This window comes from Pristiophorus japonicus, chromosome 1 (genome assembly GCF_044704955.1).
Source record: "Pristiophorus japonicus isolate sPriJap1 chromosome 1, sPriJap1.hap1, whole genome shotgun sequence".
Taxonomy (NCBI): Eukaryota; Metazoa; Chordata; class Chondrichthyes; family Pristiophoridae; genus Pristiophorus; species Pristiophorus japonicus.
The window spans coordinates 267,496,222-267,511,977 of NC_091977.1; the positions used below are offsets into that span (position 1 = coordinate 267,496,222).

Here is a 15,756-nt window from a genome sequence, read left to right on the forward strand (position 1 = left end):
TCCTTACCATCACATAAGCTAGTCTTCAGCCAATTCAATTCACTCCATGTGATATCAAGAAACGATTGAGCGCACTGGATATAGCAAAGGCTATGGGCCCCGACAACATCCCAGCTGTTGAGCTGAAGACTTGTGCTCCAGAACTAGCCGCGCCTCTAGCCAAGCCATTCCAGTACAGTTGCAACACTGTCATCTAACCGACAAAGTGGAAAACTGCCCGGGTATGTCCTGTCCATAAAAAGCAGGACAAATCCAATCTGGCCAATTACTGCCCTATCAGTTTACTCTAAATATCATCAGCAAAGTGTGTCTCACCTCCTGACTCCCCAAAGCCTTTCCACCATCTACAAGGCACAAGTCAGGAGTGTGATGGAATACCTGGATGAGTGCAGCTCCAACAACATTCAAGAAGCTCGACACCATCCAGGAAAAAGCAGCCCACTTGATTGGCATCCCATCCACCACCTTCAACATTCACTCCCTCCACCGACGCACCATGGTTGCAGTGTGTACCATCTACAAGACGCACTGCAGCAACTCACCAAGGCTTCTCCAGCAGCACCTTCCAAATCCGCAACCTGTACCATCTAGAAGGACAAGGTTTTTTTTCAGGATTTCCTCCCACCGCCCCCCCAGGCCTCTCTTAGAGCGCTCTGAGGCCGGCTGTTTAGCTCGGGAATTTCGCTTGCTCAGCCGGCCTAGTGCCTAAGGAAGGTGTGTAACGCCTCAGGTGCAAACTTCACCACCCCACCGCCATTACCGCCCTGAAATGAGCGGAACTGAAAATCCAGCACTTGTTATCCAACTAGTATGCGGCCTCTATTATTCTTACCAAAATGCACCACCTCACACTTATCGATATTGAAATTAATTTGCCAATTACACACATATTTAGCTTATGAATGCCTTCTTGTACAGGTGGAGCATCCGAAATCCGGACTTCCAAAAACCGGACCCCGTGCAGTTTGCACAAGTCGATGTCCGGAATCCGGAAATCTGTTCCAAAAGTGATATAAACGGCATAAAATGAAAGTCATAAAATTTCAGAAATGGATATTTGGTATTCTGATCAATATTCTGTAAATAATTCCCCTCCCTGCCTACAGACACACACACACACCACCATCACCCCCACCTTGCTGTTCCTCCAGGAGGTGTCTCCAAGAGTGAATTTGAGTGTTCTCCAGTCGGTTGGATTTTTGCATCGATTTCGGATGTGATAACTGCCACATGAATAAACCAACATTACTTGCGAAGAGCTCTCAGTTTTGCCAACTGGGATCTTACTGCAGAGGGGGGGTGGTGGTTAATCATTATCATTCCATCCCTACTATAATGTAAAGCGATGGGGGGCCCCATTTGAACCTTAAGCACAGGGCGGCACTTACGGACAGACTCGTTTGAGGGTTCCGGCCGCACTCGATGCTGAATGAGGTGGGCAGCGGTGAGCGAGCGAGAACAAGGGCTGATCTTTTAAGGGGGAGGGTGAGAGGGGAGGGAATTATTTCATCATGCCGCTCTCAAAAGCTCCCTTCGGAGACTGTGGGCCCAAGTTTCCACAGGATAAAAAACGGGCGCCCCTCCAAGCTGGGCGCCCGTTTTTCGCGCCTAAAACGGCGCCAGAAAAAAACCGCGCTATTCTCGAGCGCTTTGCAGCTCCTTGTCTGTTTGGCGCGGCGCCCAGGGGGGCGGAGCCTACACTCGCGCCGATTTTGTAAGTGGGAGGGGGCGGGTACTATTTAAATTTTTTTTTTTCCTGCCGGCAACGCTGCGCGTGCGCGTTGGAGCGTTCGCGCACGCGCAGTGTGAAGGAAACATTGGCACTCGGCCATTTTTGTAGTTCTTTGTAGCTGTTTAATTTTTAAACATTTTTTAATAAAAGCACATTGCCATCAGCACTGAGGCTACCCTTTTTACTGTCTCCTTCCCCTCCCCACCCTCCACGGCAACAAACGGCGGTTTCCGCCCCCTCCCTCCCCTCCACGGCAACAAACCGCTGTTTCCTTCCCCTCCCTCCCCTCCACGGCAACAAACGGCGGTTTCCTCCCCCTCCCTCCCCTCCACGGCAACAAACCGCTGTTTCCTTCCCCTCCCTCCCCTCCACGGCAACAAACGGCGGTTTCCTCCCGCGGGAACGAACGATGGCTGAAGCACTTTCACACAGGTAGGAAGATGGTTTATTTAATCTTTTCTTTGCTTATAAATGTTTATTCAGGTTGGATTTATTTGTATAATATTTGTAGAAGTATAAATAAGGATTGATTGTAGAATTTAATGATTTCCCTTCCCCCCCCCCCCCCCCCCCCACCTCGTTCTGGACGCCTAATTTGTAACCTGCGCCTGATTTTTTAATGTGTAGAACAGGTTTTTTCAGTTCTACAAAAATCTTCACTTGCTCCATTCTACTTTAGTTTGGAGTACGTTTTCACTGTGGAAACTTTGAAATCAGGTGTCAGTGGCCGGACACGCCCCTTTTTGAAGAAAAAATTCTGTTCCAAAGTAGAACTGTTCAACCTCACGAGAACTGCAGGAAAAAAAATGTGGAGAATTGCGATTTCTAAGATAGTCCGTTCTCCACCAGTTGCGCCTAAAAATCAGGCGCAAATCATGTGGAAACTTGGGCCCAATATATCTGATCACACTAGGTGCCCGTGTGGTCAATACAGAACAATAGTAATCCAAAACAAGGTTACACATAATAAAACACTTTTTTTTATAAAGTTGGTCAAGCATGACTTTCCCTTTTGAAAACCATGCAGGGGATTCCGGATTAGTCTCCGAAATCTGGAAAAACCCGAAACTCGGCCTGGGGTTTCCGGATTCGGGATGTCGGATTTCTATTCCGAAATCCGGAAAAACCCGAAAACCGGAATGGCCTCGGTCCCGAGGTTTCCGGATTTCGGAGGTTGCAGCTGTATCCTGTCACATTCTTCCTTTGCACTAACACTTCCCAATTTGGTGTCGTCTGCAAATTTTGAAATTGTGCTTCTGATTCCGTCCAAATCGTTAATGTAAATCGTGAACAACAGTGCTCCCAGCACCTATCCCTGTAGACCACTTCCCATCTTTTGCCAGTCCGAGTAGCTACCCTTAACCCTATTCTGTGTTTTCTGTTTTGCAGCCAGCTTGCTCTGCATTCTGCTACCTGTCCCTTGACTCCACATGCATTGACCTTAGTCATGAGTCTACAATGTGGAACCTTATCAAAAGCCTCTTGAAAATTGAAATATATTACCTCTGTCTACTCATACTTCTTCAAAAATAAATTAAAAGTTGGTCAAGCATGACTTTCCCTTTTGAAAACCATGCAAACTACTCTATTATATTTTCATTTTTTAGGTGTTTTTGGATTATATCTTTGATTAAAGATTATACAATCATTCTTACCACCGATGTTAAGTTAACTGGTCTATAGTTCACTCAACTAGTTCTATCTCCATTTTTAAATATAAGAATCACATTAGCTGACCACCAGTTCTCTGGCACTATTCCATTTTCTAATGAATTGTTATATATATGCAATAGTGCTTCTGTTATCTCTTCCCCCAACTACTTTTAATATGCACAGATGCAATCTATTTGAACCAGGAGTTTTACCTCTCGAAGTTTCCCTAGTTTACAAATTATCTCTTGCCTTTCTATCTGAAATGCTTTTATATCATTTTTGTTCTCTTCTTCTGTCGTGCCCACCTCGTTAAGCACCTTGATAAATACTGAGGCAAAGTAACTATTCAATATTTCCTCTTTTAGGAAAGCAAAGAGAAACTAAAAAATTTAATTCCTTGATAATTTAATTTTGTAGTTCTTCTTTGCTTTCCTAAATCTCTTCGTATTCCCTTTTGTCAGCCACTTCTTCGTTTATGTACTTGAGTATGTCTGTTTCTTCAGTTTCCATTCTACCTTTGCGTCTTTATTCAGCCATGGTGTTTCATTCATTTCAATAAGGGAATTAAGGGTTATGGGGAGCGGGCAGGTAAGTGGAGCTGAGTTCACGGCCAGATCAGCCGTGATCTTGTTGGATGGCGGAGCAGGCTCGAGGGGCTAGATGGCCTACTCCTGTTCCTAATTCTTATGTTCTTATGTTCTTATTAATGTTGGGGAAGTCCAGAACCAGGGGTCACAGTCTAAGGATAAGCGGTAAGCCATTTAGGACTGAGATGAGGAGAAACTTCTTCACCCAGAGAGTGGTGAACCTGTGGAATTCTCTACCACAGAAAGTTGTTGAGGCCAATTCACTAAATATATTCAAAAAGGAGTTAGATGTAGGCCTTACTACTAGGGGGATGGCGAGAAAGCAGGAATGGGGTACTGAAGTTGCATGTTCAGCCATGAACTCATTGAATGGCGGTGCAGGCTCGAAGGGCCGAATGGCCTACTCCTGCACCTATTTTCTATGTTTCTATTATTGGCTAGTTTGTTGGGGTTTTTTTTTTAAGGGATATTTAATTCTCCTGAACTCTATTGATCACGATTTTAAATATTTCCCTCTGCTGTTCTACTTTGTCAACATTTTTCCAGTTTATCTTCCATGTTCATCCACTCAAAATGAGCTTTATTTCCAATCTACTCCTTTGGTCTTTGTCTCATTTGTGTCTTTTTCAATCATTATTTTAAATCTTATTATATTATGATCGTCTAGGTGTTCCCCTACTCTTATTTCTCTTATCTGCTCAGATTCATTTCCCATTACTATATCCAGCAGTGATTCTTCCCTTGCAAAAGCAAAATACTACGAATGCTGCAAATCTGAACTAAAAAGAGAAAATGCTGGAAATACTCAGCATGTCAGACAGCATCTGTGGAGAGAGAAACAGAGTTAACATTTCAGGTTGATGACCCTTTGTCAGAACTGGTGATTCCTCTCTTGTTGGGCTTCTTAGATACTGGGTAAGAAAGAAGTCCTGTACACAACTCCATTCCCTTTCCCTACCTCTTCTTGCCAGTTTATTTGGGGATAGTTGAAATCTCCCATGATTATTATTCAATGTCTTTTACTCATTTCATAGATTTGCCAACATATTTCTTCTTCATCACAGTCTAGTGTGCCAAAGGCATGGAGATGGATCTGCAGCGTGTTCATGGGAGACACAGGATAGTTAAATACATTTATATCTGTTAGAGAATCTTAACTGTATTCTGCCAAAGCGCTGTCCCGGATAGCTGACAGGACAACTTTTAATTACCTACACTCCAGATTGATCAAAGTGGCTGGAACAGAAAATGCGTTTCTCAGAAAAGGATCAAGCCATTCAAACATCCCATGAGATTAACATTCTGGGGATCCAGCTATGTCTGAAATGAAGCCTTGAGTCATATTTGTGAGAAGACCGAACAATTGATCTTTTAGTTCATCTGACTGACAGCTCTGTAGCCAGTACTTCCTGATGTAGACTTGCGTCTGGTCAAGTGTCCTCAGCTGGTGGTCTGAAGCCATCAGGGGTGCAAGTCCAGAAGACTTCATAGCAGCAAGCACCCATGTTAAAAGTAAAGTGACCATGTTTCAACAGCTCGTCTTACGTTGAGGGCTAGTGCAGCAGATGAGTCTTTGTTGTTTTTCACATTGAGAAGATTAATAAAGTTTGTAGTTACTATAAATGTTCTAAGTTCAATAAATTTGTCTGTTAGTTTATAGCCTGAGTCATGCATGATCAAAATTTTATTTTTGACACAGCCAGGGTACAGCGATAAGGGTTCCCCAGTTTACAACATGGTCTAAAAACATTTACCTACATAATGGCAAGTGTAGGTACACTGTTTCATCAGAGTCACATGATCCACTTTGATGCCGACATGGGGCATCCCTTCAAAATGGTACCCCAGTTTGGGTCAGCAGCAACTGGGGGGTTGAAAAGGTAATAACAGAATCTTTCCTCACAAATCATTTGCAAAACTTCTATTATTCCTGCAACGATTCTGTAAGTAACCGATTGTAACAAAGTCTTGTAATCCGTTTCCTCCATTGAAAATAAACAGACATGCCCTTCTCCAGGTATTGCATGAACGACAGACCGAGAAGATTCGCAATGCTTAGAATTATTGTAAATATACCGAAAAATGTTCCAAGTTTAATAAATTTGTTAATTGGTTTATAGCCTGAGCCAAACATGATGAGAGTTTCAACCTGAATCCATTATTAAACATCTGTTGAAGGTCATTCATTTCTTACCTTTGCAAGGCCAGCCCTGTGGGCACCCTGAGATTCCATGAATGCAATATACTTAGAAAAATTCTTGAACTCTTCCATTGTGGGCTGGAAGGTCATGATTTTGCATGTAGATTTTGATGGAGTCACTGCTTCCTCTGTAGCCATGATGACAGAAACATATATTCTTTTACCTAAAATTAAAATTAAAATCTTTACTATTTAACAGAGTATGAAGAAACAGAATCATTCCCGATACCTGATTAAGCATTGTAATTTGTCCCGCAGCTCTAGATCAAGATTTTGATCCAATATGAAAAAGAATTATACATGTAGGATACACACAAGTGCTTGGCTTATGATGGAGGTATCACGTTACAGTCTCTGTTGAAGTAGCAAAAGCAAAATGGATGCCACAACCATGAGGCCAGCCATTGGACATTTTAGAAAGATAGTTTCATAGAGAAAGAAAATGTTTTTTTTAAAGACAGAACCTTATCTTGTTTGATTCCCTTCAACATCATTTGGTCAATATGCAGTGAAAGAGAGCCATTCTATTGAACATTAACAAGAAACAGGCCTCAACATATTCCCCCAAAATCGCCACTGATCATAGCAGAGGGGAATCCAGGGCTGAGGAAAAAAAACTATGACAGAGTCCGACCAGAGAAGCCGATGATCCTCCAATCACTGCACATAATTTCCTTGTTTAATGGCGGATTGTTTGCCACCACTACCCTATCCAGAAGAACATTTCAGGAATTTACGACTGCACAAAATGCTTCTCGACTGCAGTCCTAAATTTCCACTTAACCCATCTGTAACCTGGTTCCCCATGTCCTGCAAGCAAGGTTTAACTTGAAAGCGTGCTCAAGGTTAACCTTTTTATTCTACTTAATACTGCATTTACCTCAGTAAAGTTCCCTCTCATTCACCTCTCCTCCTTTCAAGGTTGAAGAGTCGAAGGGACCAAAATTGCCCTTTTGCACAGTGCCAGTTAGCACCACCAGCCGGCGATAACAATACACTAATGAGTTAGCGCACGGATTTGCACCCGGGGCTCAGTCGGCAAAAAGTGGTTTTCACCGCGCCCCGCAATTACGCGCGCACACACGGCCGCGCGCCAGCCCCTTTGCGCCCCTCAGGGAAATTGCCTCGAGGTCAGCGTGCAGCGATGCCCCCGACAGCTTCTCGGTGCTAGAAGCTGTGGTGGCTATGGCGCCCCGGCCGCCCTTAAACAGGAGGTGGTAGTGCTGTGGCCGGCATCTTTTTTCTGTCAGCCGACATTTTAGTCGGCCCTACAATAGCGGTGACCGGGCCGCTAACATGCAGCCGAGCACTCCTGCCAGGCCGTTGGCCCGGCCGACACGCTCCCTGGTATCCCAGTGGACACCACTAAAGAGGCTGCAGAGTTTGCAGCGGCCCTCCCCTTTAAACGAAGGGGAAGAAGGTTGTGAGCCTTCGGCATGATGCGACACGTCCGATGTCATCAGTGCCGCACCGATGTGCTGAGCGCCGCGCCCCACGATCGCTCCGTGAGAGCAACAATGTGTTTTAGTCAAAGAGCCCAAATCCGCATTGGTGCCTGTGTGTCCCATGCTGGTGCTTAAAAAACTTAATTCGAACTATGCACTCCAAACCCAGTGGGTCAAATTTGGCCCCAAGTATTTTTTTTTTAAACTTTTCCACATAACTCAGTCCTGTAACACTCCTAAGACTTAGGTATTTTGTTTGTGCCTTTGGTAGAACCCCTGCATCTAAGTCAGAAGGTTATGGGTTCAAGTCCCACTCCAGAAATACGAGCACAAAATCTAGGCTAACACTTTAGTGCTGCAGGAGTGCTACACTGTCAGAGGTGCCACCTTTCAGATGAGATGAGAAACTGAGGCCACATTTGCCCTCGGTGGACGTGAAGGATCCTATGGCACTATTTTGAAGAAGAACAGGGAGTTATCCCAAGTGTTCTGGCCAACGTTCATTTGTTCATTCTTCTATCAACATCACTAAAGAAAAACAGATTATCTGGTCATTATCACACTGCTGTTTGTGGGACCTTGCTGTGTGCAAATTAGCTGTTGTATTTCCTACATTTCAACAGTGACTACACTTCAAAAGTATTTCATTGGCTGTAAAGCACTTTGGCCGTCCTGAGGCTATGAAAGACGCTATCAATACAAATCTTTCTTTTTTGATGACCAGATCTCAACACAGTAGTCAAGGTACTGCGGACTAGAGCACTACACAGCTTCAGCACAACAGCTCACACTTGTACTCAAACCGATGCTGCTACGAAACAGTGATTTGTTGACTGCTGCTCTGCAATAATTGGACATGGTCAGGATTGTGCCCTTCACACCTGTCTGGAAAGTTCACTCAAGTGTTGTTTAAGTCATAAGTTTAGTTGTAGAACCTCCCATGACAGATGCCATTGGGAAAAATACAAGGACCTCCAAACAAAATGTTAAAAAAGTGAGCAAAGTGGGAACCAGAAATGAGGATAACTATATATGCCAAATGCAAAGGCAAAAAGTCAATAAGTCCCCAAGAATGAACCCTGTGTACTATGTAAGATTAGGGACATTTATGAAGCCCTGATAGTCAATAAATATCTTTTTGATTGGTCTCACTGGATTGAAAAAAAGCCAAAATGGCAATATTTTCAATAAAATGACGAAACAAACCCAGTTACCTATTGTGCTGCTCTTCTCAAGAGTGTCTTCTCAAGGGTATATTTCAAAGCCGCCATCATTTAGTATATTAACTATTTTTAGTTCCTCAGTTTCAACCTCATTTGCGTTCTTAAAGGGGTTTCAGTTACACGATAAGCCTATTATTGTTCTCCTGTTTTACTCTTGCATTTGGCTTCTAGTTATCCTCATTTCTAGTTCCCTCTTTGCTCTCCGACCACCTTTTTTGGAGGTTCTTGTACTTTTCCCAATGACTTCCGTTGTATCGCTGCATACGTCCACAGGCTTAATAGAGTTTGTTTATTTCTTCAAATTTATTTACTTTATATTGTCTTGATAGTCCATTTATTCTGTGCTTACAAGGCCTTGGTATATACTTATCCTGCATATGCAGTAGTATGTACTTAAAAATGTTCAATTTATCCTCAACTGGGTATTTCCTCCCCCCCCCCCCACCCCACCCCCACAGTACTGGTACAGTCAATTTGTTTAAGCTTTTCACACATTGATTTGAAGTTGACTCTTTAAAATTGGCTGAGTATTGGTTTATTCCAGATCCATGTCAAATTTATGGTCACTCTCATCGACAGGTACTACTATTTCCATTCCCAAGTCATCATCATCAGGTTCCAGGTCACTTGCCATTACCAAATCAAAGTCCAAGTTATTTCTTATACCAGCTCTGATGCACTGGGTCAGGAAGCAATCATGTATTATATTTACTGGCTGAATTCCCAGCTTACATTAGATTGGTTAACCTCAGTCATTAGAAGGATGTGTGTTAATGCATGTTGTATTGTCTACCGCACAAGTACCTGCTTAGAAGCAGTGGACATGTATGTAACGTTTGCGTTACCTTAATGCAGTATTTAAGTTTAAAGTTACAGTTTATGGCATTCAGGGAATATTACAGACACATGAAAGAAAGGAGAAACTATGGGCTCAATTTTGGCTGAGCCCATTTTTCGACGCACTTACCGGAGTTGCGCTGCTTATTTATGTTCGCAGATGCACCGAAAAAAAATGTTGGAACTTTGGCCGCTGTCTGGCCTCTTCACTGCATTCGCGCAGCGTGGCCAGTAGTTCTGCGCTGGAAAAGTGCCGGGACGTCTGCACATGCGCGGTGGTGATTCGTGATGTCCACGCATGCGCAGTAGCGCTGCGAGTTTGCAACAACAGTCCCAATTGATGTTATTTTGGTGGAGCAACCCTTGGAAGAATACTACAGAGAAACTGAGGTAACAGCCGTTGAGAAGTGTTGGACGTGGGATGATGTGAGTTGTGTAGATTTGCTTACAATACTTCATTTTCTTGTGTTATGATGAACATTTTACAAAATGTTATATTTTCTCTGTAAATGTTTGTGCTGTACCTGCCATCATTTTTTTATAAACACTAAGATGAAAAGTATTGTATTCTAAGCTGTTAACTTGCAATTTAAAATTATTTTATCGACAATTAATTAAGTATTAAGATACAGGTGGCCAAGTGGCCTCCCGGTGCAATCGATCTCTTAGAAATCACCAGCAGACAGGAGCACTATCAGTTCTCCGGCCGTCCCTAGCCCAGGCCGAGTGGTCTCCCGACGTGTTAGCCTGTCCCCAGCCCAGGCCGAGTGGTCTCCCGACATGTTAGTCTGTCCCTAGCCCAGGCCGAGTGGTCTCCCGACGTGTTAGCCTGTCCCTAGCCCAGGCCGAGTGGCCTCCGCGATGTGTTAGCCTGTCCCTAGCCCAGGCCGCTGCCTTCCCAGGCCGAGTTTGAAGATGAAAGTAGGACTTAAATTTTTTATTCCTTACAGAATTGCTAGCAATGTTTGCAAATAAAACCTAAGGATAAGGCTTGGTCCTCTCCACTTCCCGCCTCTATCCCAGGCCAAATGGCCTCCGATGTACCTACCTGCGCCAATTTCTTTAACTTAACGCTGGCCTAAGTAGAACCGGGCTCAAGTTTCGGCCCTCCTTTAAAACATGCACCTCCGAGAGGCACGCCTGTTGCCTCGGAACAAAAAGTGCGCCTAATGCCTACCTCAGTATTCTGCGATGTTTTTCGGGCCCGTTCCAGGTCAGCGTGGTGTACCAGCAGCTGCGGGGGGCGGGGCCAAAGCATGGCGCCACAGATCTGCCCGCAGGGGGGCGGGGCTAGCTCACAGCAGCACATTTAGTGCCGGCAGCCCTACACATGCGCGTTGGAGCGTGGACAAACATGGGCACTCGGCCATTTTTAAAGGTAAATGAGGAATAGTACTGTTTTGTTTTGTGGAGCTGTGGAAAGGCTTGAGTGAATTTTGGTGATTTTTTTTTGTGCCTGCAGGAGTGCTTTTAGCAGCACTGTTGAAGAAATCACCTGCTGAAATCAGTGAGTGCTGCTTGTTGCTGCTAAACTTCCAGAACAGGTTCATGTAAAATAAGGACTGTGTGTTTTGAAAAATCAGAGTGTCAATTCAATACAACAATGGAACAACGTCCACCAAGAACAAAGAATTTCTTGCATGAGGAAGTGGAGACATTAGTTTGTCATTGAGCAGAGATGGCAGGAGCTAGATACCAGCAACAGAGGTCGCACAAAAGTGTCACCTAAAGAAATGAAGAAACGCTGGAACCAAGTTGCAGAAGATTACTGCGCAGTGGTGCATACCAGGAGATCTGGAAGCCAGTGTAAAAAGAAATGGCACAACCTTGGTCAAGTAGTTAGTGCAAGTAATATTTTCATTTTTCAATGGAATCTTAATTGTAAATGTGACTATCTGTATATGTCCCACCCTGCAGAAAGACGCACTCTGGAAAAAGTTATATTTTAATCTTTGCAGAAAAAATTGCCCTACAACAAAAGGGAAGCAACTCGAACAGGAGGAGGCGTGCCAAATCTGCATCACCTGATACCCTTGGAACAGAGGGTAGCTACTATGATGAGTCGTACATGGAGAAAAGCAATCAGTACAACACAAGCTGGGCCCACACGCGAGGGAGAGGGTAAGTCCTGAAAATGCATCGTGGCCCTTCAAATCAACCTGCTACCTGGCCTGCTATGTGTGAGAGTACTCATGCCACCCATCCTACCCCCTCCCTTGCTGTTAAACATTTGACTGTTCTGATATATTTTGCAGATGATGATGATGCCAATCCTGAAGATCCAGAAGAACAACCAGAAGAACCAGATGCGGACGATCCAGACCAAGAGTGGCTGCAGGCGTTGACTGAAATGTCTTCAGTCTTAATATTTCGAACTTAATACTTATGAGCCCACATTAGCGGACATCAGTGTTTCAAACACTGTTCCAGCCTGCGCCTCCCACTTCCATAGGTTCTGGTTCCACCTTCCATAGTTTCACAGATTGCGACGTTGCGGGTCCCTGCTTATGTAATGCAGCAGTTTACACTCAGGGCTCCACCGTCCCAGCCCGCGGTTCCCACTGGAGTGCTGCCGTTTGGAACACCCAGGGTCCCACCGTCCCAGCCTGTGGCTCCCACTCGAGTGGTGCCGCGAGGCAGGCCCAGGCAGAGGAGGAGGAGATTGGAGACACGCTCTCCTGAGATGCAGCGTGCAACAGATGTGGCTCAGGTTGTGCCATTGGGTGTGGAGAGCAATGACCTTACCCGATCACTTGTGGGCAGCGTCAATGCAGTGGGTGAAGCGGTAACGGTACTGATGGGAGAAATAGCAGTAATGACACGGGAAATGAGAGGGGGAATGTCCGAGGGAGTGCAATCGACGGCACAGGCCATCAGGGAGGGCCTGGGTGAGGTAGCTGCTGCAATAAGGGCACACAACCCGGCCAATCTAATGACGCCCCCATGAAGAAGTGAACATTCACCGAGATGGTTGCAGCCTTTCTTTGCAGCTTTTGTTCTTGTTCTTGATGTAACTGTAGTAACTTTTTTCAAATTGAAATTGTTTTGTAAGTTTTGTAACTTTACAACTTATGAGTGATCTTAGGGTTTTTAAGTGATCTTATAGTGTAAATGTTCTTATATTTTGCAACTTATTTAATTTTTCACCTAAAAAGTGTTCTTGAAGTTTAAGTGATCTTAAGAATGTAAGATTTTTCACACTGAAATTGTTTTGTAACTTTTGTAACTTTACAAGTTTTTAAGTGATCTTAAAGAGCCACATTAAAAAGTAAAGTTTGATACAACTAATATTTTATTACAGTGACGTTAACTTTTCAATAAAATATTTTTTCATTAAAACTGAATCATGTTCCATTAACACAACACAACATAGGAACAACTCAAAAAAATAAACATGTCCATGCGCAATAGTTGTCGCAGAGCCCTCAGGCATCAGTAAATGAAGCGTTCACGGATGAGCTGCTGGCGTAGGACTCGAGCAATTGTTAAATGAGCACGATGGACCACCCTCCTCTGACCTTGTGCTCCGGCATCAGGCACTTGTATGCTTTCCTGATCGTCATCATCATCCTCATCCTGCTCTTCCAAATTACTATCATCAGGCACTGGCCCCTCATGTGGGTCTTCTGGTTCCACTACCAGCTCCTGCTGCCTCATGATGGCTAAGTTATGCAGCATACAGCACACAACAGTGAACTGACCGACAATCTGAGGAGAGTATTGCAAGTGGTCTCCGGAATGTCCAGGCATCGGAAACACTGCTTCAAGATGCCAATGGTCCTCTCTATGATGTTGCACGTCGCAATGTGCGACAGGTTGTATTGATGGTCAGCTTCCGTCCGTGTTACGCGTAGGGGCGTCATGAGCCAGGTGGCGAGGCCGTACCCTTTGTCTCCGACTAGCCAGCTCTGTCCTTCTGGCTGCTGCTCAAACATGTCAGATATAATGCTGTTGCGTAGGATGAACGCATCATGGGTGCTGCCAGGACTGACATGATGCGCTGCTTGTCGTCACACACGAGCTGCACATTAATGGAGTGGAAACCTGTCTATTTCTGTACAGCTCGGAATCCTCCACAGGTGCTCGCAAGACGACGTGGGTACAATCAATGCAGCTCTGTACCTTTAGGAAGCCAGCAATCCTGGAGAAGCCCATAGCCCTGTCATGCATTGCTTGGCCGGTCATTGGGAACTTGAAGAAGTCATTCCTCCACGCATACAGTGCAACCGTGACCTGGTAAATGCAGACATGTATTGCACGTTGAGAGATGGCGCACACATCTCCAGTTGTAGCTTGAAACGATCCCGAGACATTGAAGGAAAGTGCAGCTGTAACCTTCACTTCAACAGACAAGGCAGTCAGCGTTCTGCTTCTGGGCTGTAAATTTGCTCTCAGCATATCACAGATCTCAACGACAACTTCTCTGCGGAAACGCAGCCTTTTGACACAATCAGCCTCGTTCATGTCCGGTACGAACGTCTGGCTCGATATTGCCGACATGGGTAAGGTCTCCTGCCCATCAGCCTACGGGCTATGACGTTCCTGGTGCGGTGAGCTCTAATCAATTCTCTCCTATGCAGTGAATTGATGGAGAACCATTGCATAATCCGTAGTGTTGATAATGCAGCACCCATATTTGAAGTACAAATTAAACTTTTAAACTTGCTGGCTGGCTGGCTCTCGCTCCCGGTGCTTTGTACACTCTCCTATCCCCTGGCTGAATGGTCGAACTCGTAAACAGCTCGGAGCCTGCTACTGCCGCCTGATTGTACTGCTGTCGCTGTCGGTCGCCTCACGCCACCCCTATCCCTGGCCAAACGGCCAAACTCTTCGCAGCTCTGAGCCTGCTGCTGCCGCCGGATTGTACTGCCGTCGCCTCACGCCGTCCCTATCCCCTGGGCAAACGGCAGAACTCAAACAGCTCTGAGCCTGCTGCTGCCGCCGGATTGTACTGCCGTCGCCTCACGCCGTCCCTATCCCCTGGGCAAACGGCAGAACTCAAACAGCTCGGTCTGCTGCTGCTGCTTCAGACAGGTAGGAAAATTAAATGTATTTTTTATTTGCTTTATTTATCATTTATTATTCATGATGGCTCTTTATTTGTAGAATTGAAGTGTTAAATGCTTGTAAAATTCCCGAACTTCACTCTAACTTCCCTTCCTTCCCTTCCCTCCCCCCCGCCGCCCCCCCCCCGCCCCCCCCATCTCTCGTTCCCTGCGCCTAATTTCTAAAGTGTAGGCAAGGTTTTTCTGAGCGTACAAAAATCTACGCTTACTCCATTCTAAGTTAGCTTGGAGTAAGTTTTCGCTGCCTAAACTTGCAAAACAGGCTGGACACGCCCCCTTTTGAAAAAAAAAACCTCTAAAATGAAACTATTCTACCTGACTAGAACTGGAACAAACTAAATGCCGAGAATTGCAATTTCTTAGATGCTCCATTCTAAACTAGTTGCTCCAAAAAAATAGGAGCAACTCAGTCCAAAGCTTGAGCCCGGAGTAACTGGGCAGAACTGACATAGGTGGCTAGTAACGACCCCTTTTGTGAAAAAAAACTAACCTAAATAAAAGTAACGAAATGAGTTACGCTGGTTCAAATTGATTGGGGAAACTGGGGATTTTTAAGTTACGCCAGAAAAATCAGGTTACTCCAAAAAAACGGAGCAACTCCTGGTCAAAATTGAGCCCAATAAGAGTAACAACGTCTTACTGCAATTATATAGGGCCACACCTGGAGTATTGTGTACAGTTTTGGTCTCCTTACCTAAGGAAGGATATACTTGCTACAGAGGGAGTGCAACAAAGGTTCACCAGACTGATTGCTGGGATGGGGGGGATTGTCCTATAGAGGAGAGAATGAGTACACTAAGCCTATATTCTCCAGAGTTTAGAAGAATGAGAGGTGATATCATTGAAGCATACATAATTCTTACAGTGCTCGACAGGGTAGATGAAGGGAGGATGTTTCCCTGGCTGAGTCGTCTAGAACCAGTGGTCACAGTCTCAGAATAAGGAGTCGGCCATTTAGGACTGAGATAAGGAGAAATTTCTTCACTCAGAGGGTAGTGAATCTTTAGCATTCC

The 15,756-nt window shown here is 44.8% G+C and overlaps 1 protein-coding gene across 4 annotated transcripts in view; it reads right to left on the reverse strand.

The window, feature by feature from the left end:
- LOC139270369 (lysine-specific demethylase 4C-like) overlaps positions 1-15,756 on the reverse strand; it is a 632,979-nt gene that overhangs the window by 567,709 nt on the left and 49,514 nt on the right. For all 4 annotated transcript variants that reach the window (XM_070888436.1, XM_070888434.1, XM_070888435.1 and 1 more), the window contains exon 2: positions 6,167-6,336. In XM_070888436.1, the coding sequence (XP_070744537.1) occupies positions 6,167-6,310 (144 nt within the window). In that variant the 5' untranslated portion in view covers positions 6,311-6,336. The remainder of the gene's footprint in view (positions 1-6,166; positions 6,337-15,756) is intronic.